The sequence below is a fragment of the Hippichthys cyanospilos genome, chromosome 22 (assembly GCF_059441005.1).
Source record: "Hippichthys cyanospilos isolate Australia breed blue-spotted pipefish chromosome 22, RoL_Hcya_1.0, whole genome shotgun sequence".
Taxonomy (NCBI): Eukaryota; Metazoa; Chordata; class Actinopteri; order Syngnathiformes; family Syngnathidae; genus Hippichthys; species Hippichthys cyanospilos.
The window spans coordinates 7,076,145-7,102,500 of record NC_142390.1 but is presented as its reverse complement, the minus strand read 5'-3'; the positions used below and the strand labels follow the sequence as shown (position 1 = coordinate 7,102,500).

The 26,356-nt window shown below is 36.8% G+C and overlaps 1 protein-coding gene across 12 annotated transcripts in view; it reads left to right on the top strand.

Moving 5' to 3' along the window:
* LOC148405697 (pleckstrin homology domain-containing family A member 5-like) overlaps positions 1-26,356 on the top strand; it is a 66,451-nt gene that overhangs the window by 34,441 nt on the left and 5,654 nt on the right. For 3 of the 12 annotated variants that reach the window (XM_088406477.1, XM_088406469.1, XM_088406467.1), the window contains exons 4-27: positions 2,727-2,810; positions 3,621-3,674; positions 4,844-5,000; positions 6,889-6,993; positions 7,318-7,390; positions 9,063-9,163; positions 9,370-9,524; positions 10,846-11,799; positions 12,389-12,675; positions 13,552-13,784; positions 13,939-14,022; positions 15,362-15,481; positions 17,809-17,862; positions 19,041-19,121; positions 20,059-20,118; positions 20,199-20,279; positions 20,357-20,509; positions 22,123-22,224; positions 22,300-22,405; positions 22,632-22,675; positions 24,446-24,643; positions 25,232-25,373; positions 25,451-25,575; positions 25,643-25,837. In XM_088406477.1, coding sequence (XP_088262603.1) covers positions 2,727-2,810; positions 3,621-3,674; positions 4,844-5,000; positions 6,889-6,993; positions 7,318-7,390; positions 9,063-9,163; positions 9,370-9,524; positions 10,846-11,799; positions 12,389-12,675; positions 13,552-13,784; positions 13,939-14,022; positions 15,362-15,481; positions 17,809-17,862; positions 19,041-19,121; positions 20,059-20,118; positions 20,199-20,279; positions 20,357-20,509; positions 22,123-22,224; positions 22,300-22,405; positions 22,632-22,675; positions 24,446-24,643; positions 25,232-25,373; positions 25,451-25,575; positions 25,643-25,837 — 3,748 coding nt within the window. The remainder of the gene's footprint in view (positions 1-2,726; positions 2,811-3,620; positions 3,675-4,843; positions 5,001-6,888; positions 6,994-7,317; positions 7,391-9,062; positions 9,164-9,369; positions 9,525-10,845; positions 11,800-12,388; positions 12,676-13,551; positions 13,785-13,938; positions 14,023-15,361; positions 15,482-17,808; positions 17,863-19,040; positions 19,122-20,058; positions 20,119-20,198; positions 20,280-20,356; positions 20,510-22,122; positions 22,225-22,299; positions 22,406-22,631; positions 22,676-24,445; positions 24,644-25,231; positions 25,374-25,450; positions 25,576-25,642; positions 25,838-26,356) is intronic. The other 9 variants (XM_088406470.1, XM_088406471.1, XM_088406472.1 and 6 more) reach the window with 9 other exon arrangements.

Genomic DNA, 26,356 nt, shown 5'->3' with positions numbered 1-26,356 from the left:
AAACCTAACCCCATGAGTGTTAATTTAAATATAGCACAGAAAATATATCTTAATCTAGATATGATGCAAATTGGTGACAGCAGGCAACAATGGTAAAAAAAAAAAAAAAAACAGCACAACCTTTGTGGCATTATGTTACAAATTATGGAGATTCTTTTTTATTTTTTTTTTCTGAATAATATCATAAAAGAATCAGTGGGGAAAAAACACTAGGGAATCTCATTGAAATTTCCAGCAGAAATTGTAAAATTGTAAAATTTCAAAATGCAACGATTCTGATATTTCTATGTGATTGCAGCTGGACGTGTGATACTTTGTGCACAAAAATAATCATTGTCCAAATTTTGTACCATATAAAACCATTATAATTACAATTTTTAAGATGCATTTTAATACCACTAATTACATTGCTATTCCTGCGATTTATGTATATTGGGGCTGCATTGCTGTGTGTGTATGTGTGTGTATTTTTGATTGCAAGTCAAATAAAGCACTTTGTCGTCCTACCACCAGGGGACAATAGTTCCTACATGTTTGCATGACAAAAACCATCAGCTTTATTTATATATATATATATATATATATATATATATATATATATATATATATATATATATATATAACTTGCTATACACACACACACACACACACACACACACACACATTATATATATATATATATATATATATATATATATATATATATATATATATATATATATATATATATATATATATATATATATATAATGTGTGTGTGTGTGTGTGTGTGTATAGCAAGTTCTGGCGCTCAAATGGGATATTTATTTCAAATAAAAATCAGTGAGTAAGGAGTGTGTTTGCCAGTGTTTTTCAATGTAGACATTTAAGAGAACTGAATACAGTACCACAGATTTTGTTATTACGGAGTTCAAAGCACTTGTTTCACTTCAGGTACTCCTGCATTTACTTTGACCTGTATTTACCATAATTAGTTTTTTCTTTCAAGGTTGTACTTGTTCTCTATATTTATCACTTGATTGACTTCATTTTGTCAAACTGCAAAATCTAAACGAAATAGTTGGATGGTAAGATTCCTTGCGACGCATCATACTCCACAACTTTGACACATCTCAATTATACCGTGATGAATAGCGGGGGGGTGGGGGGGCTTTTGAGCAGCGCCATGCACTAAGCGGCGTTGCTGCCTTCACTCAGAGGAAAGCCCATGGACAAGGCTGCCATCGTCCTGGCTCTGTTTTTCTCTTTAACACCTTCTACTATTCTTCCGGTGAGTGAACAATCTGCTGGTCTTTTTAAGATATTACATGTCGGCGTGCCGTATAGATGGTGTGAAATATGCCATCCGGTTGGATCGCTGCCGATGCAATACTCACACAACATGTTGCCAAGGCATATCCGTTTTAGCTTGTGAAAAGAAGCTGGTCCTCCATGGCTCGCTTGTTTCTGCTGGTTCATTCAGAGCTATCAGCATTGTTGCTTGATCAAGATATTTTCTGCATCTGCCATATGCAAAGTAGAGTGAAAACATGAGATTAAGTAGAATTGGGTACTTTAGTTTTGCCCTCCTTGAAATGTGTTAACATTGACGCAGTGTAAACTGACCACTCACAAATCTGAAACATTTAACCTGCAACAAATGTATAACTCACGACGATAAACACAAAATATGAATAATTTAGCGATGAGATTTATTCTGGTTTTGTAATTGTTTTTACATTGTCGCCAAACTGTTTGCACGTCCTATACACAGTAACAGAAAATTTGCCCCATGTGTATGTGTGTCTATATATATATATATATATATATATATATATATATATATATATATATATATATATATATATGAATTCTCATAGAAATTGCGATTCTCACTTAGTATGATTTAAATTGATATTTGTCTCTAAATAGAAATGACATTTCAAATGAAATCAATACGCTTCCTGTCGGCTATCCCCGTTCTAAATGCACTTTTAAATATCGCGCGCATGTGAATTATATGCAGTAACAAATATTAAAAGAGAATAGAAAGCAAATGGTCCGCGAAACGCAAAACTTCAGCACGTACACAAATTTGAATAAAACGAAACACTACACAACATATGCAAACTCCAAATTAATACTCAAACACATATTATTCACATAAATATAAATGAATGAATATCCTAAATAGCGTTACAACTGTGACTGATAACGCTCCCGCTATGCTCGCAGTTGCACATGTTTCGTGCTTTGCCCATACTTTCAATTTAGAAATCTACTTTATTTACTTTATTTGTAAAAATGTTGTCATTTGTGATAATATGCCCAAAATGAGTTTGTTTGTTGATCCAACAATTTGTGACTGTGGATAATATGCTAGCTAATTTTAGCATGTTATTTAGTACTGCCTTGTATGCGTTTTGCTAGCATTTTCATTTGTGCCTGGTATTTCCCTTTGGTATAGTTTAGCATATGCAAAAGTTTTGCATTGATAAGAACTCATTTGCAGCTCATTAACGATTGAAATGATAGCATTTGTAATTCAGTTATATGATCGATTATTGTAATTTTTGTACATTTTTCAGGCAAGTGTGTGGAATCCTTTTGCAAAGTTACTTCTGGCATTTCTTTACCCCCACAATTGTTTTTATCTCGCAACCACTGCATTCAATGACTGCATGCTGTAGTGCTGTGTCAAGGATTGACATTTATTTAGACATTCTTTTGTGTATTTTTCTCTCCAGTCACAATGAGCGAAAGGTGACGTGTAAGCACCCTGTATCAGGAGCTCCTTCCCAGGACAACTGCATCTTTGTCGTGAATGAGCAGTAAGTCTGTTTTCAAGGTCCCGTTCGATTAAAGTTTTAGTATGTAACTCAATTAATGTTGCTATTCGTTTAAACGACTTCAAATTCTTTCCCTACCAAGTTGGAACGCGGCCGTCCGCATTTTTCTGTGCTCTTGATTTGTTGAACACAGACAGCAAAATAAGTCTGCCACAGTTTGCCCACATTAATACATTTAATATCTTTAAAATTCTGAAATTAATAGATGTAATACATACACTTATTTATTTATTTATTAGGGATACTCCGATTCAACTACCGAAAGTTTTCAGTTTTCAGCTGAAGGCCAAGAAAAAACTGAAGCAATATGTCTGAAAATGAATGTTGTAATGACACCAAAACCAGCAAGCGTCTGTCTGAATTTCGCACGTTGCCATCACATCACGTCACATCAACACAACATAAAAAAAATATAATAAAATACCCACTCAATCGCTAACCAAGGAAATTAAGAAACCATGACACGCGTCTCCCGCTTTAGCGCTAGCTGCTAACTGTCTGCAGTTTATATATATATATATATATATATATATATATATATATATATATATATATATAAAACAATATATAAAACAACTCTAAATGATTTTGATTTATTTTACATCTATTTTTTTGTTTTCACTGAAAAAGTTTTGGCTTAAAGTTAGCAAAACGCTGCATCTAGAATTGACTGTTTTCATGCTTTGCTTTATGTCATTTTCCATTGTCATTATTTTTGATTTGAGTCTAATTTAAAAGCATGGTTTTGCATTTTTATTATTTTGTCATCTTGTTTCCCTCCTGTTCTTTTAGTGTGAAATACGGAAAACTTGTCCATCCCGACAAGCCCCTAGAGGCTGACACCAGGTAATAAACCCTGATAAATAAAAAAAAGGGTCGTTATGCCTTTGGCTTTTCTGGATGGTAAAAGGGTTGCACCTATCTACAGAATGGTGAAAAGTAACTTATACTAATTAATGCATAGATAGTATTAAAAATCTTTATATTCCCCTTCGTACATTGGTCAATTTCAATTTCATTTTATATCCATGGAGACGGAACATTTAATCTTGTGCTCTCAGTTTCTTAATAAAAGTCACAGCGATATCGCCTCTCCTCTTTTCTCAATCACTTATCATTCAAGTCATTTTTTTCTTCGATTCTTGTGGATCATTTCGGCATAGGTGGTGACTTCTGTTTAATGAAACTGTCTGGAATATGCCATGGGTTTGAACAATTCTTATTATGCTAACAGATACACAAGTAATGTACTTGCATAGCACACACACAAGCATCTTTATGGAGCTTTTTCACATCAAGGCAAGTTTTATTTTAATTCATTTGATTATACCATGTTTTTCGCACTAAAGGTGCACTGCATTATAAGGTGCGTAGAATAGAAGCTACAGTAGTGGCTGGGGTTACGTTATGCAGCCACTAGATCAGGGGTCTGCTACCTTTAACATTCAAAGAGCCGTTTTGAGCCGGTTGCCACAGATAAGACACAGCCACAAACAATTAACTCTTTCAGTGCCATGGACGAGAATTCTCGTAGTAATAACAATAATAAAATTCTTGTCATTATGTAGGGTAGCTGACACCCTGACTAATGCTTACCTAATATAAGCCAACTGAGCACGGTAGTGATAACTGTGACCATTGGATGGCAATCTTTCCAGACTTACAACACAGCTATTACCGACATCAATTCTAACTGAAGAATGGAAGTCAATCTTTCATTGTTGTTGATTTCATTGTTGTTCCTCAAATTGACACCTTGCATTACTGGTGGACTGCCTCCTTGTGGCCAGCAATAACAAAAACAAACAAAAGGCAGCTATACTCCACTGCTATATTCCAAAGTTGCGGCTTCTAGTCCTAAAAATCCAGTAGCATAAGAACAAGCAGGATCCAGTTTCTGCTTCTCAAGATTCCCCGTAAAAACATTCAGTTTCAGTGCTGTGGTTCATTTTAAAACCCGATTGTACAGTATAAGGGTCAAATGTTTCATCTCTCTGTCCCCTACCCCATGGCAGGACAGCTCCCAAGACAGAGCAGGAAAACGGCGGCAATAAAAAAGAACGTCCCATGAGCACCATGAGCGAAGCGTCCAACTACACAGGTGGCTCCGACAACAGCAACTTTACCGGAAGCCCCGCCACGACTTTGACTCACTCCTCTTCATTTACGCGGGTCAGTATACTTCTAGTTAACTATTGTATAAGAATACAATCATAATTGTAACAATTCTAATTGTCAGTCTTTTGGTATATTTTGGCACAACCTTACATCGCCACTAGAGGGCGACATTTGGCTTTTTTTTTTCCTCTCTGTTTCGTCATGCGTTGGTCTACCTTAGTCCACACTCATACGGTTTTATTATTTACAATGACATTTAACACCATGTTTGTGGTTCTACAGTTACACTGCAATTGAAACATAACAGTAATATAACTGTAACACAAAAACAAAGCCAGCTAAGGGGTTTAATCCTAGACTAGGACCTATGACGGACATCTGACGCAATGTCTATCCCGAAGATTACAACAATGGATGAAAAGTGCAATTCTGGCATTTTTAACTCCCCATTTTTTTTAGCGTTCCCGTCATTCGTCGGTCCATCTGCAAAACGGGTGTCCGTCACTGCTGACTGTGCCCACATCTGCTTTAATATGTCATATAAGGTGCATGCTTGAAAATTTGTAGGTTATTGGTTCCAATTCAGAACAAGCTCTTAAATGGAAATGTCAAGGTGTCTTCTTAGTTTCTTTTTTGAGTCTAGTTTCTGAGTCTAGTATCAGATGCTTGCTGTGGTTCCGTGCAATTTTTTTGTGTGCAAAAAAAAAAAAAGTTTCCCCTTCCCTTTCCGTCTGCTTCTGAGTCCAAATCCTCGCAAATGAGGGGAATGTGGAAGGAAATCCAGGAAAAATCAGAAAATGACCAAAAATTTAAAAAAAGAAATTAAAATCAGTCTTCGGGCTGTCATGGATAAGCGGTTCTTGCTTACACTGGATGCAAAAGTCCAAAAAAAAAAAAGTATAACATCTCATGTATTTATTTATGTATTCATGAGAAGTCATAATTTATAAACACCAATGGACCTAGTTTTGTTTACTGGAAAAAATGGATGGTATAAAAAAGAAAACAGGGTATGAATTATGAATTTAAATGCGTTGCTTTTAGTTTAAGATGCAACATGATTTGGCATGGGACAAAAAAAAAAACAGCTGAAATAACAAATTGATTCAACAATTTGTATACATAGTGGTATATTTGTTTGGCATCGCATTACAACAGTTTTAACGATTGAAGACCAATTTCTTGTCTCGAAACTAGAAACTCATGAGCAAGTTACAGTTCTCCTCAATTTTTTATCCTGAATATTCCAGTGTATAAAATGGATTTGCAAACATCACCTTTCTATTCCGTAATGCTTTTTCATTCTGTTTCGCGCTGAAAGAATAGAAAAAAAACAATATTTAATATCTCATATGCAGTCGTTTTTGTATTCATGAGAAAACATTATTCATAAACTGCAGCAATAGGAGGAAAAACAGAGAACAAAAGAAAAAAAAAAGGATGATCAATTATGAATTTGAATGCATTTCTTTTAAGAATCATTATGTCGTTGCGTTGAACAATCACTGCTAAAAACAGCAATAAATTGGCCTTTTATTGTTTGGTGTACCATAATCTAGGTTGCGAATCAAAACATAAAACATCCTCCAATTTGTACTAGAAATTGTATCACAAACAACTAGCCACAGAGTTCTTTGTTCCATATAAAAAGTCATTGATGAAACTCACATGTTGTTTAATAAGCCCCTTAGTAGCTGCAAATATGAAACTTTGGATATTTTCACCTAATGACTAAAGTATTCATTTTTTTTTCATAAGCAAGCATTAACTCATCTAACGACATGGATGTTTTTTTGTTTTAAGAGTACCAACATTCAATCCCAGATTAGTACAGTGGACCCCCGGGTTACAACTTCCCATGGCTTTTTTTGTGTGTGTGTGTGTGTGTTTACAAAAATGTTTACTTTAATTTGTAGCATATAAAACCTTTTCTTTCCAACAGCCCTCAAGGTCTTCCAAAAAAGTTCACAACTTTGGCAAGAGGTCCAACTCCATCAAGAGAAACATAAATGCCCCGGTGGTCAAAAGCAACTGGCTTTACAAACAGGTAAGATCACACAAGTGTAATAATATCAACACATAAAATGTCATAATCAAACTCATAATTCACTGCCTGTCACGTTAAAATTGATTTTTTTAAAATGAACGAGTTCACGTATTCACCGCTAGCCCGGCAAAAACAAATCTTTGACTTCTATAGCCGTCGATGGCAGTGAATGGGTTCAAAAAGCAAAATAAAACGAGTTATATCACAAAATCAATGAAGAATAAAAGGATACTCAAACAACGCAGTTGAAAAACGTTGGCCGATGTTGCGTATGCGAACAGCATGAAATATTGATGGCATTTTCTTTTAACTTTGACCCCCAAGGACAGTACAGGCATGAAGCTATGGAAGAAGAGGTGGTTTGTTCTATCGGACATGTGCCTTTTCTACTACCGCGGTAAGGAGACACTGACTTCATTTACATGTATTATAATGGTACAATTTCCACTCATATTTCCATATCTAAAGTGGAATCTAAAGTACCGTATTTTCCGCACTATAAGGCGCACCTAAAGCCTAAATTTTTTTTAAAAGCTGATGGTGCGCCTTATAATCCGGCGCGCCTTATATATGCCTCAATATTGAGATTGGGATTGGTAGATGAGGAATGAACTGATAAAGTAAGCTTGACCTGTTTCTTTTGTGTGTTTACAGTTAAACAAGGTTGCTCATATTGACATTGAGTTATTATGCTATTGAGAGTTTAAAGTTATTATTTGAGTTATTTTTATTACTTTGAGTATTACTATATTGTGATTAAAAAAGTTTTAAAATATGTCATTAATTTAGGGTTAGGGTTATGCTATTGAGAGTTTAAAGTCATTATTTGAGTTATTTTTATTACTTTGAGTATTACTATATTGTGATTGAAAAAGTTTTAAAATGTCATTAATTGAGGGTGCGCCTTATAATCTGGTGCGCCTTATATATGGAAAAAGTTTTAAAATATGTTATTAATTGCGGGTGCGCCTTATAATCCGCTGCGCCTTATAGTGCGGAAAATACGGTGGGGCAGTTTTGACAGTTTTCCTTACACATAGTGGGAAATATATACATGTAAATATATACATGTAAATATATATAACAAGTAAATAGTAGTAAGTTTTACATCATGATTTAAACTGCACTTAAAAAATACAAACATTGTAGGATATGTTTGATACTCCTTTTTTCCGAATTAGTATGCATATTCATTGTTTGATACAGAATACCGATAAATACATTTTCATATGAATGACATTTATGATTCACAAACGTGTTTCAGAAAAATATAATTTCATTTAACAAAGTTTATGTTTGGCTGGTTATTCCAAATTATTATTTTAAAAAGCCAGATTGTCCCCCATACTAGAATGGTTCGACCCAACTTGTCACGTGGCATCCCCCTCGTTACCTGTCAAGTTAATGATTTATTTTTGTGATCAAATCTCCTATGATCCCAAAAGTTGAATGTTTTTCTTTGGACTAATTATTTATAATTATTTATTTTTGAGAACAGGTCAGACACTTAATGTTGATTATTTTTTGGGGGACACATTTTTATTAATAATTAAGTCAATTATTTTTTAAAGGATCTCACAGTCATCTTCGAACAGGAAGCTTTATGTTGAATATTTTTCAGTGGACAAACATTTATTCATAATTTTTTTATTCATTTTTTTTAGAACACCTCTGACACTTTGTTAGATATTTTTTGTGGACAAAAGTTTATTAAGAATTTTTTTTTTTTTTTGCATAACAGATCTTCAAGCATCCAAAATAGGAGAATTTACGTTTATTGTTTTTTTGTGTATGAATACAAATTAATTTTGAGAAGTTCTAGAGTTTAATGAAGCAGACGCTGATGGCATGTTTTTTGTTTTGTTTTTTTAACCCAAAAATGTTGTGCACTGGTTAAAGGGAACTCCGCTGAAAACACCAATATAGAAAGTTCAAAAGTTACTTTCATTAAATGTTCATGTAAAAATATGCTTTATGTTGATTTCATGTTTATTTTTGAAAATCATTTTTAAAACACGATGGAACTAATTATCGATTATTGTATGACTTATTATAATCATATGTTATAGATGAAAAAGAAGACAGCATCCTGGGTAGTATCCTGCTTCCGAGTTTTCACATTTCCATGCTGTCAGTGGATGACCACATCAGCAGGAAATATGCTTTTAAGGTAAAAAAAAAAAAAAAACGTAAATAATGCATTTGTCAAACGCTGTGTGATGATAACAGATGTTTGAATTTGACGAATTGTGTCAGCAACTATAGCAATGGGCATTTAAGTCATCATCATGACAGAGAGATGCTTAGAGTGGGATTATGCTGAGGTTTTTTTTTTTTTTTGTGATTTAGATTATATGCTTTGCTTCTATCTGACAGGCTACTCACCCCAATATGAGGACGTACTATTTCTGCACTGACACAGCCAAAGAAATGGAATCCTGGATGAAAGTCATGACAGATGCTGCCCTTGTCCATGGCGGAGCAGTCAAAAACACTACGCTGACCACGGGGAAATGCCCTCAGATAGACATGTAAGTTGTACCTTCTATTCTATGCGCCTCATAGTGCGGTGCGCCGTATATTTGAAAACAGTTTTTAAATAGGCCATTCATTGAAGGTGCGCTTTATAATCCGGTGCTGGAAATAGGGTACCGTATTTTCCGCACCATAAGGTGCACCGGATTATAAGGCGCACCCTCAATCAATACATATTTTAAAGCTTTTTCCATATATAAGGCGCACCGGATTATAAGGCGCACCTTCAATTAATGACATATTTTAAAACTTTTTCAATCACAATATAGTAATACTCAAAGTAATAACAATAATAATTCAAATAATAACTCAAATCAATAGCATAATAACTCAATGTCAATATGACCGAACTTGTTCAACTGTAAACACACAAAAGAAACAGACAAAGCTTACTTTATCAGTTCGTTCCCCATCTTCGAATCCCAATCTCAATATTGATCCATATATAAGGCGCGCCTGATTATAAGGCGCATCATCAGCTTTTTTTAAAAAAAAATAAGGCTTTTAGGTGCGCCTTATGGTGCGGAAAATACGGTACTTTCCACAAATCGTCTTTATTCTTCATTTCGGATTGTCTATGAATAAAGTTTGATTGATTTATCTGATTGTTTTCCCTTTAGCGCAGCTCCACCTAATGGATACATGGAGCAAGCCCAGCCACTATTGTACCTTCTATTCTATGCGCCTGATAGTGCGGTGCGCCGTATATTTGAAAACAGTTTTTAAATAGGCCATTTATTGAAGGTGCGCTTTATAATCCGGTGCCGGAAATAGGGTACCGTATTTTCCGCACCATAAAATGCACCGGATTATAAGGCGCACCCTCAATTAATGACATAGTTTAAAACTTTTTCAATCACAATATAGTAATACCCAAAGTAATAACAATAATAACTCAAAAAAAACCTCTAAACTCTCTATAGCATAATAACTCAATGTCAATATGAGCAACCTTGTTCAACTGTAAACATACAAGGGAAACAGATAGCTTACTTTATCAGTTCATTTCCCATCTATGAATCCCAATCTCAATATTGATCCATATATAAGGCGCGCCTGATTATAAGGCGCACCATCAGCTTTTAAAAAAAAATTGAGGCTTTTAGGTGCGCCTTATAGTGCGGAAAATACGGTAATTTAAAATGAAATTTTATGTTTGTAGCAGAGAAATAATTAATTACAGATCGCTTTTGACACAATTTGGATGCTTGTTTTTGGAACGTTTCCATTTTTTTTTCCTGTGAGTGTTTTTTTTATTTTCAGTCCCTTAAAAGCTTTGCTAATCTCTAATCCACACTTTCGGGGTTTCTGTCACAGGTTGGACAAGTTCAAAGTAGATCAGCCGGCACCGCAGGGGCTGAACAACATGTTGAACAACCGAGTCTTCGGCCGACCAGAGATCCAGAACAACGAAAGAAATCGCGCGCCTGTTCGTCAACATTCCTTATCGCGGGCGGATGAGAAACGACTGAAGGATGGAGATAAACAACACGGCGAGAAGGAGCGAGACTACTACACCTTACAGAAAGATGGCGGAAGGTATTGCTTAAAGCAAGACTTCGTGAACTACATGCTCCAAAAAGATGGTGAGAAGTTTCTCTTGCACAAGGGGGGCGAAAAGTACTCCATTCACAGGGACTTGGACAAGTGCTCTGTTCGGAAAGCGGACGACAAATACAAAGCAGCGGAGGAAAAAACTGGCGATGATTGTTTTCTGTCGAAAGATGAGAAAACGGGAGCTCCGCCCAGCCTTGTCAAAGATACACAGAAATACGTCCCTCAGAGAGAAGTGAGACGGCAGCTTTCGTTAAAGGAGACGCAGAGCAAATATGGAACAATACAAATTGTGGACAAATACAACACTTTGAAGGAAGTTAGGAAGTACAGCACACTCAGAGAAGGGGATAAATACGCTACCCTAAGAGATTTGGAAAAGTATGCTACTCTTTGTCATGGGGATAAACACCGCTTCCAGCAAGAGCAGACCCACGGCAAAATAAAACTGCAACCGGCTCAGGCGGCCGCCATCGCAGCTGCCGTGTCTGCTTCCCGCCAGGGCCAGGTTGCGCTCACCCTATCCAAACCCGCCCAGGTGAACGGGTCGGGCTCGCTCGAGCGCACGAGCGACGGCAGCTTGACTGCGGAAAACGAAAGCCAAGCAAGGGTTTTAGCTACTCCGGTTCAGGAACCCAATCGAGGGATGTCCAGAACCAATTCCATCCAGCAGTTGGAGCGCATACCTCGCAGAAGTCGGACAGAAGAGGACAGAAGGTAAGATGATGGTGCCCGTTGTGTATACTGTATATACATGTGTGTATACTTATATACACAAATATACTTATATATACATATAGTATGTGTATATAGGTAATAGTATATAGACAAGTATATATAGTTATATGTTTGTATATGTATGTATATATATATATATATATATATATATATATATATATATATATATATATATATATATATATATATATATATATACATATACACACACACACACACACACATATGCTAATTTTGTTTTCCTCGACAAGACTTAAGAAGCTTTTTCACGCCAGCTTCATCACTCTTTGTGAATAGTCCTTTGTCCTTGCTCTGGCCTTGTTGTCCAGAGGGAGCGAAAAGCTTTTTGTGTCACTTTTAAAGTGCGTCTCAGGTGAGGGATACTGTTTGCTATTTATTCAGCAATTCAGAGGGATGTAAAAGTAGTGTGGTACCCCAAAGCCTCTTCTGCTACGATAAATATGGACTTTAGTGTTTTGTGAGGGTCTAAGACGAACATCTTACTGTTATAAGAATCCAACAAGTATATAGTGCCGAGCAGTAATCTCCATTCATCCTTTGTGCCCAGTGTTTCATCCTACCAGACCTTACCCAGAAACATGCCCAGTCACCATCCCCAGCTTGTACCCAGATACCCAGAGGGATACCGCACATTACCTCGTAACAGCATGATGAGGCCCGACAGCATCTGCAGTGTAGCCGGTTCATCCTATGATCGGGCTCTCCGACCGGTTTCAACCAGCACCGTCACCACAGCGGAGAAGAGAAGGTCCATGAGAGACGACACCATGTGGCAGCTGTATGAATGGCAGCAGAGGCAGGCTTTCTCCAGGCAAAGTCTTGCTCAACCAACAGGTAGTATATTAACCGTAGTATAGTAAACCATACCCCAGTTAAAAATCTGTCCCCCCCAGTTGACTAATATGTACTCAGTTTAATCATTTTTACCCACAGTTTATCAATATGTACCAGAAAGTTAACCAATGGGTGTCTTGGAAATTTTTCACTGGCCTGGCCTTATTATCACCCAACTTGGGCTGACTTTGAAAGGGTCAAAAATTTACTTTCAAACCCTCAAAATATTCAGTGGCATGAGCCCTGTCTATACATATATCAAACATTTTCGGGGGGGAACCTACACCCCCTTTATGTACAAAAATGGTAAAAATGCAATCGCAAAAGTAACTCCGCTGTGTATTATATATTTAGGAACTTTAAATACTGTCACAATAAGAGTATTATGACGTTTGAAGACTTTTGCATTATGGGAGTCCAGGCTAAGCCAATCATCAGTCATTGAAAGGCTTGCAAATGTCATTAGTTGACCATTGACGCCACCTGGTGGTTTTGTGGTGCAACCACAAAAATTTCTACTGCGCCTTGTTCACGAGTTGCCGTTGAAAGAATTAATGCAAAAATCGTGGGAAATGCGTAATAAAACATCAGGTATTCAATATGTCCAAAAGTGACAATATTTCCAGTTTTGAATGGCAGTAAATGAGCCTGACATGGGCTAATTTTGACACCTATAGGGGTGAACTGTATAATATAAATACCGTAATTCCGCAAATATGACACTTTTTTCCCCAAACGTATGGGTGCGTTGTATAAACAGTGACTTAAAAATTTGATACGATCAGTACCAGTGTTCAGCTCAATTGCATTTCCCCATTCAAAAAAATAAATAAAACTGTGATATGCTTTTCTCACTTTGTCTGTATTTTTCTGCAGGTCATTATGGCACCCTTCCCAGCACAAAAACAATGGGCAACATATCAGAACACGCCGCAGTACACTCCATCCCCACTTCGCCATCTCACGGATCGTTAGCGCTCTACAACACTCTGCCCCCTCCCTGCAAGCAAGGAGTTCCCAGCGCCAGCAGCTCCCACTCAGAAGTGTCGTCGCCAAACTTCAGAGAAGATGGGACGCTTGAGCGTGTGCACAGGACACACCCCGCCAAGGTAAATAAACGTCACCAGCAATGCAATAAAAAAAAACATCCGATGTAAAATACCCGCTTTAAATACTACCACAATTATATTAAATTACAGCCGTGCGCAAGAGGCGAATCATCAATTTGTGGCATAATCACTCAAATCATTTTCTCTCCTTCAGTTTGGAAGCACTCTTGATCGCCGTTCTGTGGTAGCCGGTGTGACTTCTCAGCCCATTACGCCTCAGTCGCTGCAAGGCAAAACGGTCAGTTTTACAGTACTTCTTACAGTTTTACAGTAGACGTAAATATTTTCTTTTTGACTTGAGTAGCTTTCAATTTTCTCACTGCTTGTCAGTACTGGCTGTCTCCCATTGTTTTTACTCTTTCACAGAGTCACCAAACATCCTATTTTCCTCTGACTTGTCTACTTTGGAAAAATGTATCCAAGGTTCCATTATTTAAGCTAGCATATATATATATATATATATATATATATATATATATATATATATATATATATATATATATATATATATATATATATATATATAATGTGTGTGTGTGTATATATATGTATGTGTGTGTGTGTGTGTGTGTGTGTGTGTGTGTGTGTGTGTGTGTGTTAAAATTCTACAATTACCACAAACAATTGCTGTACCAACGGATCAGTCACTTTTAGGTTTTCAAATTTTAACCAGTAAGAGGCAGTCAAGCACAAAATATCTTTCGTCTGCCCATCAAGAAGAAGAAGACTGCCAACAGGAAGTGTTTGACCTCATAGCAGCTAACAGCATGCTCCACTCGCAAATTTGCTCATGGAATATTGTTGAAGCATCATCTGCAAGTGATTTTAAATACAATAATACATGTGCAACGTATAAATAGTGATAGGAATTTGTGGACTAACTACAAGTTAGCGTTTGTTGACTTTAAAGTGCGCTAAGGCTAGTTGCGATTGCTAACCGGTTTGCATCGATATATTTGGTGGTGTCTGAAAATCCAATTACTTCTTTTTTCATTCACTAGCTGTTTCTGGTGACGTAAACCTTCAAACCAAAGTTAGATGGGAAAGCCGAACTGCTGTGTTGTTGGTTGTTGGGACCTCTTTTATAAGATAACTGTTATTTTTGTATGTGTACACTATAATTCATTAAAAGTAGTTCGAATCCTTTTTATTTTGGACCTGTGGCTTTACCAACATAATTTGACACACTGAAAAAGAAACAAGACGGAGTGTTATATGAGAAGTGATCAGATTGGAAATGTGTGGGATAAACATCCCCGCTCGCTTGATGTTCCACGAATATTTCTTTTGCAGTAGATTTTATCCTGTAATCTATCACAGGCTGTCTAAACTCTGGTTTAACTTGTGTCCAAATATTTGCTTTGAAATTATTTGCGCATTATGAATTTGCTGCTCCTGGCTTTGAAAGAAGTTTGGGTTAGGGCTAAGGGTTAGGGTTAAGGGTTAGGGTTAAGGGTTAGGGTTAGTGCAGCGCGGACGTCGTCCCTGGCTATTTGCGGGATAGCATTCGCTTCAACGTGCAGTTTGTTGTTTTCAACGCAGCAGTTCATTTCTCCTCTGTGTGATGCTTCACGTAGCCTGAGGAACTGACACTGATGCTCATCAAGCTCCGCCGGCAGCAGGCAGAGCTCAACAGCTTGCGGGAGCATACGCTATCCCAGCTAATGGCCCTGGGAATAGAGGGGCCCAACCCCAAGGTCAGCACTGAGTTTTTGTATGTACTGTGCGTATGTATGTGCGCTTGGACTGGGTCTTTGCCGCTGGGGTTGCATTTGTGGTCCTAATCTTGCATTACGTGTTGATATGGACGTATCAACAGATGCATGTGTCTTGTGGTGGCTTGCTGTTGCATCCAGATGAAATTGAATTTGGTCTAATTTTACGGGAAATTCATTGTCAGTTGATTCAGCCGTCAATTATTTTTAGACCCAAAACTTTTTTTTTGGCTTTTACACACCAAAATCAGTTTCATATTGGAATATTTTGTTGTTGGTGATTTTTTTTTTTTTTTGTGGCAAGATGGTGAGTGGGGGATTTGTATGCATGTGTGTTTTGAGCATGAGTTTAATACTGATATGTATAAGTGGAGGCAGTACACATTTTCTATTTACCGTATTTTCTGTACAGTAAGGCACAAATAAAAGCCTTTACCGTTTTTTTTCCCCTATTTTCAACCCCCATATTAGGGCGGTCGACTTATAACGGCAACAGACCAATTTTTTTTCCATATATGTTTTAATAACATGAATTTGGATGTGAACTCATTAAGATGATGTCATTTAAAAGGCTTAAGATGATTTTAAAGTTTTAGAGTGTTTGCACAGAACGTCGCAAGAATGCACTTTCGGCAAACGTTGCCTAAGTGCAGAATGTGTGCTAGCGGCGAAAAACAAATCAGAGAACATTACGTTTTACGTACGGTACATACGCTAGGAGCGATAAACTGAGAGAAAATTATTTAGGTTTTCAGGCTGTTTTTTGACATGTTACAAAACAAACCAGTAGCTGAATCATATTTCATTCATGGTTCCAGCAGGTGCAATAAAGTGGGTTTGATTTGGCGTGGATAGTTATTATAAGAACAAATAGAAAAATCGATCATTAAAAATCACCATTAATTTCATGCAATTTCCAAGAAAAATACAATATTGTGATTATAGTGTAACGAAGCTCATTTATTTTTCTGAACTATATATTTAAATTCGGTTCCTACTACCAATGGGACTATGGACCAGGCCAGACTGCCAACATAAATAATCGGACGATTAAATTATAATATCTATTATTTCCTGCCAATTGGTTGGGTTCTAGACATTTTGTTACTCAGTAGCAATATTGAGGAAAGCCATTCACTAATTGAGTTAGCCTTATTGTATATTTTACTATCTTTTGACTGTACTTTTCCATTCTTTTTAATATCCACCGTTTTAGAAGTCGTATATGAGATATTATTCTTTTCAAAAATGTACCGCCTCCTGTTAGTAGAGTGAAGATTGCCCAATGCCCTTGACATTATAACCCCTGGTTGTCCGGGTATTTTTCACTAGCCTGGCCTTATTATCACCCAATTTGGGCTAAATTTTAAAGGGTTGTACCATCGTCAAATATCAATATATATTTACTTTCAACCCCTCAAAATGTTCAGTGGCATCCTCCCTAGCTATATACAGATATATATATATATATATATATATATATATATATATATATATATATATATATATATATATATATATATATATATTGGGGGAGCTATGCCCCCTTTATGTACAAAAATTTTAAAAGTAAAGTAAAGTAAAAGTAATTTCGCTGTATATTTACACATTATGAAAGTGAAATATTTATTATGCCATTATTAGAGTATTCTGACTTTTGAAGACTTTGCATTATGGTATTCCAGGTTGAGCCAATCAACAAAGTCATTGAAAGGCTTGCAAATGTCATAAGGTGGCCGCTAGCCAACAAAAAAATTCTACTGCGCCCCATTTGTGAGTTGCCGTTGAAAGGATTCGTGCAAAAATCGAGGGAAATGCATGATAAAACATCAGGTTTTCAATATGTCCAATATTGACAAAATTTTGGGTTTTGAATGGCAGTAAATGAGCCTGACATGGGCTAAATTTGACACCTATAGGGTGTACCTCTCAACCTCCTGTTTGCAAGCATTTAGAAGGGATGGCAGTGTGGCATATTGAAATCCTCATGTTTTGACAATCTATGCAATATTTTAGCCTAATAATTTTTTTTTGTATGCTTTTTCTTTCACACATCAACAACATCAAAAAGCCAAGGTTGGGTCAGAATTTCTCCCTCGGGTTAAAAAAAGTGAAGAAAAAAAAAAAGGTGATCACCAGTTGTCTAATTTGGGAAAAATAGATAACATGCATATCAATTTTTTTGCCAACTAAAACCATCTTTCAATTCCGTTCTTCCTAAATATGCACTCAGTCGAATCCTTGAACCCATCTTACCAAACATAGCTCGCATTCTGCTTCTTTTCCTTCCTTTCCTGCTGCCACTGCAGACTGATGTTCTTTCTCATCATCTTCAGAGGAACCTTGTTTACCTGGACAACCAGGTGAGGACAAGATGACCAAATGATGCATAGACAAAGGAAAGACCCTAGCCGTAATATGGTACTCACTATTGTAACGTTTAAGTAATTTCAGGGACCATGGGAAAAAAAAAATGCTTGAAACAAAAGAGAAATTGAAATAGGAATATTTATGATGTCATAATTAGAGGATTATGGTTTTGAAGAGTCCAGTCTAAGCCAATCATCAAAGTAATTAAAAAGCTTGCAGATGTCATAAGTTGGCCACTCGCGCCACCTGCTGGTTTTGGGGTGTCAACACAAACATTTCCATTGTGCCCCGTTCGCGAGTCGCATTTGAAAGGATTCATGCAAAAATCGGAGGAAATGCATGATAAAACACTGGGTTTTCAATTTGTCCAAAATTGACAATAGTTCCAGTTTTGAATGGCAGTAAATGAACCCGACATGGGCAAAATTTGACACCTATAGTATGTACCTCTCAACCTCCCGTTTACAAGCATTTAGAAGGGATGGGGGGGTAGATTATTGAAAGTCGTTATGTTTTGACATTCTATGCAATATTTTAGCCTCCAGTGTTTACATACTTAACTCCATATACCTCGTCTTAACCAATGCTCCTCAATGGTTTTGTCTGCAACTCGAAAGTCAATTTCTATCCAGTTAAAAATACCCCAAGGTGGCTATAATTGAGGATGAAAATGCACTGCAAAAGGAAAGGACATCCTTTTTCCTTCTTCTTTTTTTTTTTTTTTTTTTTTAAAAGCAGCACTTCTTTCCGCTCACTCAATAAGTGGTTTTCCCGTGTCCTTAATTGAGTCTCTTGTGGAAGAGGCGAAGATGAAAACAGAGTCAAGGACAGAGGATGTTCCTCTTAAGGTTTTGGAACAGGAACAAAGGTCAATCAAAGTTGTTATTGTGTTTGGTCACAACCTAATTGGCTTCTATTGTGTGTGAGACGGCAAGTTCAGGATCAAAAATAAAGGACTCATGTGAGAGTTGTCATCCTGATGAGCGTTATAAAAAAAAAGTTCCTCTTTGATAGAGTGATATCCATTCTTTGTAAGAAGGAATTTGCTTGCCACAGAAGAAGCTCAAGTTTAGCCTAACACATAAATGCAAAGCACCAGGCTGCGAATCAAAGATGAATTAGCAAACAAAAATGACAGCGCCGTGTCCTGTTTTTCCTTTAACACTGCTAGAAAAAGGAGAATGAGCCTCTTATCTTCATGATTCATACTATGATCGAGAACTCGGCACCACGGCCGCAACTCTACCAGCAAGTAAGATTTCGGGCAGGTGCTGGTTTGAGTCACTGTTCAGTCAGTCAGCTGTTAGTTCATTGAATTTTCAAAATAACTTTATTTGCAGTAAGAATTTTACTTCCACGCGGTTGACTCAAGCCAGACCTTTGCCTTTGTATCTGACATGTTGTCTCCATGTCTTCCCTTTACTATGCTCCACCCATTTCTCCATTTTGGATGTGGTCCATCTCGTCCTCAAGAAAATGTCTTCACTTCTTTTTTTAGTCATTTGAATACATGGTTTGAATTTATTTGTCACTGGCTGTTTGTGTTGAACATGGCTGATAGTAAAATGCTAGTCATAGATTTACCATTTCCACATCATTGTCCTCAATTCTTTCCATGGCACTTCAACTTGTATCCATTCACCTGTTCACATACTTCTAGATATTGTAAGGTACCTTAGAGGTGATCGTGGATGTGAGTATATGACTTTTTAAAGGAAAGGGGAGTGACGTGAAAAATAAATATTAATCCCCATGGTAAAGCTGACTGAGAAAATACCAACATGTGCAAAAAGGTTATCTGGGAAAAATGTACTTACTTTGAAGAATTTAAATTGCGCAGATCTGAACTGAAAGTTCTTCCTCCTCATCGTAAAGCTGATGGAGAAATTAGTAACTCGAGCAAAGCTGTTACCTGGGCAAAAGTTCCCTAATTTGAGGGATCAAAATCGCACAGTTTGAAAACTGAAAATATTTCCAGGCACCATCCACATCATAAACGCTGACAGAAAATTGTCATCTGAGTTTCTTATTTGAATGGCTTTTCACTTCACGCAGACGTATCATTAAGAAAGAGTGATGAAACTGTCTGCCTTTCATCACATTTTTGAATGCATAAATCGAATGAATTTTTCTGTACGATTTGAAATCATCCCCTCTTTATGTTTTTTCTTCCATGTTTGTTTTGCTAGCCGATCACTCCAGATGAGTACAAAGACTGCTCTGTAATCCAACCCAGCGAGGACGTTGATGTAAGACAAACATTATTTAGTGTTAGCAGTAGCATGTTAGCAAGCACCTGTTCATAAACGTGTACCATTTGCTGTGCCAGACCAAATTGAGCAGGTTTTGTGAGCAGGACAAGGTCGTTAGGATGCAAGAGGAGAAACTACAGCAACTCCACAGAGAGAAGGTCAAGATCTGAAGGCAATCTCATGTTTCAGACACAAACTTCTAGGTGTATTTTAACGTCTTATCTTCTTTTCTCAGCACACTCTGGAGACGGCGCTGCTGTCTGCCAGTCAGGAGTTAAGTGACCAAAGTAATTCAACTACTTGTGCTGCACAAAATCTGGTCCAGCAGAGAGATGTGCTCCAAAATGGCCTCCTTAGCACTTGCAGAGAACTCTCCAGGGTTAATACGGTGAGCGTACCTCTTTGAGTAAACAGTCAGCTTGTACTACTCTTGTATCACAGATTGTTGTTCGGCGGCACAGAAACAAGTCAAATATAATTATGATTTATAAATTGATAGTGTTAGGGAAGATATTATAAGTACCGTATTTTCCGCACTATACAGTGCACCGGATGATAAGGCGCACCTTCAATGAGGAGCCGATTTTAAAACTGTTTTCATATATAATGTGCACTGCATTATAAGGCGCATTGAATAGAAGCTACAGTAGTGGGGTTGCGTTATGCAGCCACTAGATGGAGCTACACTAAAAGGAAAGTCAACAAAACAATCAAATCTCAAACTTTTCGATCAGAAATGAAGAATAAAAAATATTTGTGGAAAGTACTATCTAAAGAACAGGAAAAAAATCTTGATTACATTAAAAAACTGTTTAGATCGACACCAAGACGAATCAAGAGTTTAAAAGAATATATAAATCATTTAAATATTAATCCTTTTATAACGAAATTGCAAGCAAAAACCTTCAAATATATTGTTTATATTGATTTTGAAAACAGTTTATGGATTTATTGTATAAAATTGTGCTTTCTTTGCAGCCAGTGAATGCCTCATCATTGTAATGTTGAATGCTGCTCGAAGCAGTTGTTTTTCCTTATCCTCACGACGTGGTTTGAGTTCATTTTACCATCAATACCCGAAGTGGAGCAGCATCCACGTTTCACCAAGTTTCGGTTTTAGTAATATTTCTGCGTGTGAACAAGGATGGACTCGGGCATTGGTTCAGTCCGCTCGCTTCTTTTATTGAAAATAATGCCGTAAGAACCTCGGCTCGGGATGGACTCGGACATTGGTTCAGTCCGCTCACTTCTTTTATTGAAAATAATGCCGTAACAACCTAGGCTAACACGAGCCGCTGTTAGCTAAAACAGGCACTTGATGCTAACAACCAACTGACGCTCCCCTCCAATTACGGTAATTATTGTAAGTAAAAATATGGCCGATATAAAAAATGCTCATCTGTGCGTCAAAGCTCTGCTTATGTGGCGGACTGATCGTTCTTCCTCAAATGGCGTCGAATTAAAAAGAAATAATAATTTTTAAGTTTATGTTTATAGGATGCACCCATGCCTTCATTTTTGGGAACAAAAGTGCATCTTATATTTGGGAAATTAAGGTACATTATCACTTTTTGTGACTTCAGAATATGGCTTTTTTTTGTTTTCGTTTCTAAACTCCATAACTTTACAGTAGCGCCTACCTGATGTACTGCAATAACAGTCCCACGTTCAGTGGATCCTGAAGTAGTCTAACAGCCTGTTAATACTCGGTCTTTATCAGACGCAAATGAGGTAACGTTTATTGGATGCACCCATACTTTTTTCCTTCGTTTTTGGAGAAATAATTATGTCTTATATTTGGGGGGTTCTGGTCATTTAAAAAAAAAAAAATCAATAGTAACTTCAAAACCTATTATTGTGTACATTTCAAAACTCAGGACTAGCATTTAATTTCCATTGGACTTCAAGTTCTTGGTTGGGGTTTACGTCAGCTGTTAGCGTGCACGTTTTTTTGCGCGTGCGCTAAATTGCTTTATTGTGTATTTTATTGTTTGCTTTCAGGAGCTGGAGCGCTCGTGGAGGGAGTATGATCGGTTGGAAGGAGACGTCACTATGGCTAAGTCCAACCTACTGGAGCAGCTAGAAGCACTTGGCAGCCCACAGGTTCCACACGCAGTCAGTTTTTTTCGTTGTTTACATTTGAACCGTGTTTTTGAGAATACACATGCACGTCTTTAGACAGAGCCTCCAAGCCAGCGGCACATTCAGATCCAGAAGGAGTTGTGGAGAATCCAGGATGTGATGGAGGCACTGAGTAAAAATAAACCAAAACGCAGCATAGACAGTGAGTGGTTTTAGTTCTTAAAAATATGCTTTTTTTTGTACACATTTATAAGGAGGCGTCTAATTTGCAATTTTTCTGTTCTAAACTTCAGTATAGCTTAAAAGTAACAAATATACTTGTCAAAATGAATCTATTAAGGCCACTTAGGTTTGGTTTCAATTTTTTTGTTTGCATTGGGTGTTCCTAAAAATTAAACTCTTATTTTGAGTGTTTTATTTCTGCACAGGTGGTTCTGATTCCAAGCCACTCTCCAGCCTACAAAAGAATGAGGTAAGCTTCTATGTTTGTATTTTGTAACTCTAATACAAAACGCACATTTATATTATTACATTTACCGTATTTTCCGCACTATAAGGCGCACCGATTTATAAGACGCACCCTCAATTAATGGCATATTTTAAAACTTTTTCCGTATATAAGCCGCACCGGATTATAAGGCGCACCCTCAACGAATGCCATTTTTCAATCACATTATAGTAATACTCAAAGTAATAACAATAATTACTCAAATCATAACTCTAAACAGCATAATAACTCAATTTCAATACGACCAACCTTGTTCAACTGTAAACGCACGAAAGAAACAGGTAAAGCTTACTTTATCACTTCATTCCCCGTCTTTGAATCCTAATCTCAATATTGATCCATATATAAGGCGCACCTGATTATAAGGCGCACCATCAGCTTGTAAAAAAAAAAAAAAAAAAAAGGGCTTTTCGGTGCGCCTTATAGTGCAAAAATACGGTAATTTGATAATTATTATGATCATTTGTTTCTTTTACCATTAGAATGTATATTGTGGAACAATATGGTGTGTGGTATGGTCTTGCCTTATAATTTGTTGGTTGTTTGGTTTTCTTCCACTTTCCATTAGGAAAAAAAGTTAAGGCTTTCAGTGCCAAGTAACACTTCCATCAAATAGTCACACTTAATTACTGTTTTTTACATGACGAGAATTATTGTCGCTGGCAAGGAAAGAGTTAATGAAAGGTTTCCATGACCCATTGATGTGAATGTGAGCGCATGGTTGTTAACTTCAAATATGCTGGGTTCCATTATAAGACTTAGCGTAACAACTGGGCCAAAATTTTGTTTGTTTATTTTTCTTAGTTTTTTTGTTTATTGACGTATTTTTGCTCGTTTTTGTTTTGTTTTTTTTTCATTCATAATAATGCGTCATTTATTTATTGTACTATACTATGTACATGTATATCTATTATATTGTTTTTTTATTCTGCTTTTTTTCTGCCACATTAGTTTTGTTTATTTAGAAATTTTTTCACTTTCGTATATGCATTTTCTTGTTTTCATTCATGTTTTTTTTCTTGTGATTTTTCTGATTTTTGTTTGCTTTTATTATGTGATATTCATGTACTTTCTACATAATATATTTTATGTTTTTGTTTTTTATTTATTGTAATTGTTACATCATCAGATTTTTTCAGTTGTTTTCTGTTTTCAGAATGTTTTTGTTTTGCATTTTTCGTTTGTAGTTTACTTTTTCTGGGATTATGTTTTTTATTTATTATATTCTATGTATATATATATTGCATTTGCTTTTATTATGTAGTTTTTTTGTTTCTGACTTTCACTATTGTACACCTTTTTATGTTTTTATTTTTGTTTAGTTATACATTTTTACTTGGTTTTTGTTCCATATTGTTTAATCAGTTTATTATTTTCCACATAATTTTTTTTAAGTTTATATTTTGTTTATTTCACCTTTCATTTATTATTGTATGTTTTTTGGGGAGATTTTTTTTATCGCTATTATATATTTGTCACTTCTTTTGATTTTTTTTTTTCCATTTATTAAACTATTTTATCACATTTGTTCATTTATTATTTTGTTTGTCGTCATTTATTATGTGTTTTGATTTACTGTTCACGTATTGTTTGTTCATAAATCTATACTATTGGTCAGTTTTGCTTTCGGGATTTTTTTTTTTTACTTATGAAATGGATGTATTCTGTTGACCCCATACGTTTATAATGATATTTCTCGAAATGAGAGCAACCAGGTGTGTTAATTTTTGACAGGCAGTGACATTGCTGCCACTCAGTCCTATCAAGACAGGAAACGGCGTCCCCCCCCGCCCACCTCTTCCACAGTACTACTATTCCTCTGAGAACCCTCCTCACATGCCCACCCATCATCCAAACTCCAGCAGCCGCCCGCCTCCGTACACGCAGCGTCCCGAGGACCGCAAAAGTGGCTCTAGGAATGGCGCGCACAGCGTAAGAGCAACAACAACAACAAAAAAACATCCCATTTGGTCTTGTTTGTTGTCTGCCGCATCAATCGGACATCGGCTTCATCCCGCTTCATTTGAGACAACCATATATAGTCATCGTCGGTTCGTCATTTTTTTTGAGCCAGGCAAAACTGTAATCATCAGTCTTGTATTTTTGCCCACCCTTCTGTCACCACTAGGGGGCAAAATTTACCTTTTTTTTCGTGTCCTTCAATGTATTCTGACCACCCTTTACCCACCACTAGAGGGCATTATTTGCTATTTTTTTCCATTCTTCCACCACCACTACAGGGCTTAATTTGCCAATTATTTCTATGCCGATATTCGCTCGGCGCTGACCTCCTTTTGACTGCATTCATGCTGTTTTTTTTTTCATCTTTAGTGTTTGTTTTCAATGCAAAAATTCATGGTTTTTATCAGTGACCGATCACAATACAAATCTGGTTATTGTACAATTATTTCATGTGCATATTTACTTTTACATCAAATACATTTTACTGATATAAAATGTATGATTCATTTTTGATCAGTCCTGATTTAATTATGATGAAAAATTCCCTGCACCTCACAGCAAGGTCCAGACTATCGGCTGTATAAGAGCGAACCCGAGCTGACCACAGTCAAAGAGGAAGTGGACGAAGTCAATGTTGAGGACAAAGACAAGGACAAGAACGAAATGACAGCTGAGAGTGTTGACGTCGTAGCCGCAAAAGGTACAATGTTTGTTTGGTTTTTTTTTTTACCCACTTGAGTGAAATTTTTATTTAATTTGATTGATTGTTCAAAACAGCAGTGCCCCTCTACCCAGTGGGCATTGTTCCTCCAAGAACTAAATCTCCCATGAGCCCTCCCGAGTCCACAACTATCGCCTCCTACGTCACCCTGAGGAAGACGAAAAAGCCTGAAACCAGATCGGTACGTTTTGCTTTTAGTAGCTTTAACTTTTGAGTCCAACATCTCAACTATCTTGTGTTTTGGTCAGGATCGTCCCAGAAGCGCACTAGTGGACCAGATTGGCTACGTGGAAAGAGAAGTGGGTCGACCCAGGATGAGTGTTGAGGAGCAGATGGAAAGGATGAGGAGACACCAAGAGGCGTCATCTCAACGCGAGAAGAGAAGAGAAGCACTATCCCGCTCGCATTCATTTAGTAAAGATGACCCCTTTGTCCTGCCGCAGGTATTAAACCCACCCCTCTAATTATCGGCAATAATTGGCTATAATCTACTGCAGTGGTGTCAAACTCGTTTAAGCTTGCGGGCCGCATGGAGAAAAACAATACATATGTAGGTTACATTTATTAACACCCACAAAAAATGGAAAATTCTATGCTCTGTCTTTGTAGCATGTGAAGTGACGATGACACTTTAATACATAGTCATTAATTGGTTTCTACCGCCACCTACTGTCAACACAAGTCAACAAAGAATTTTCTGTTTATTGACAGTTTGACCGCCGCTCAGCAGAATGTTGCGGAAATCACAGGACAATCAATGTCACAAATCCTATTAAAATGCATCTCAAAATTTGTAATTCTAATGGTTTTATATGGTCCAAATTTTGGACAATAATTATTTTTGTACACAAAATCTCCCACGTCCAGCTGCAATCGCATAGAAATGGCAGAATCGTTGTATGTCGATATTTTACATGTTTTAATCATCTGCTGGAAATTTCTGCTCCCTATTGTTTTTTTTC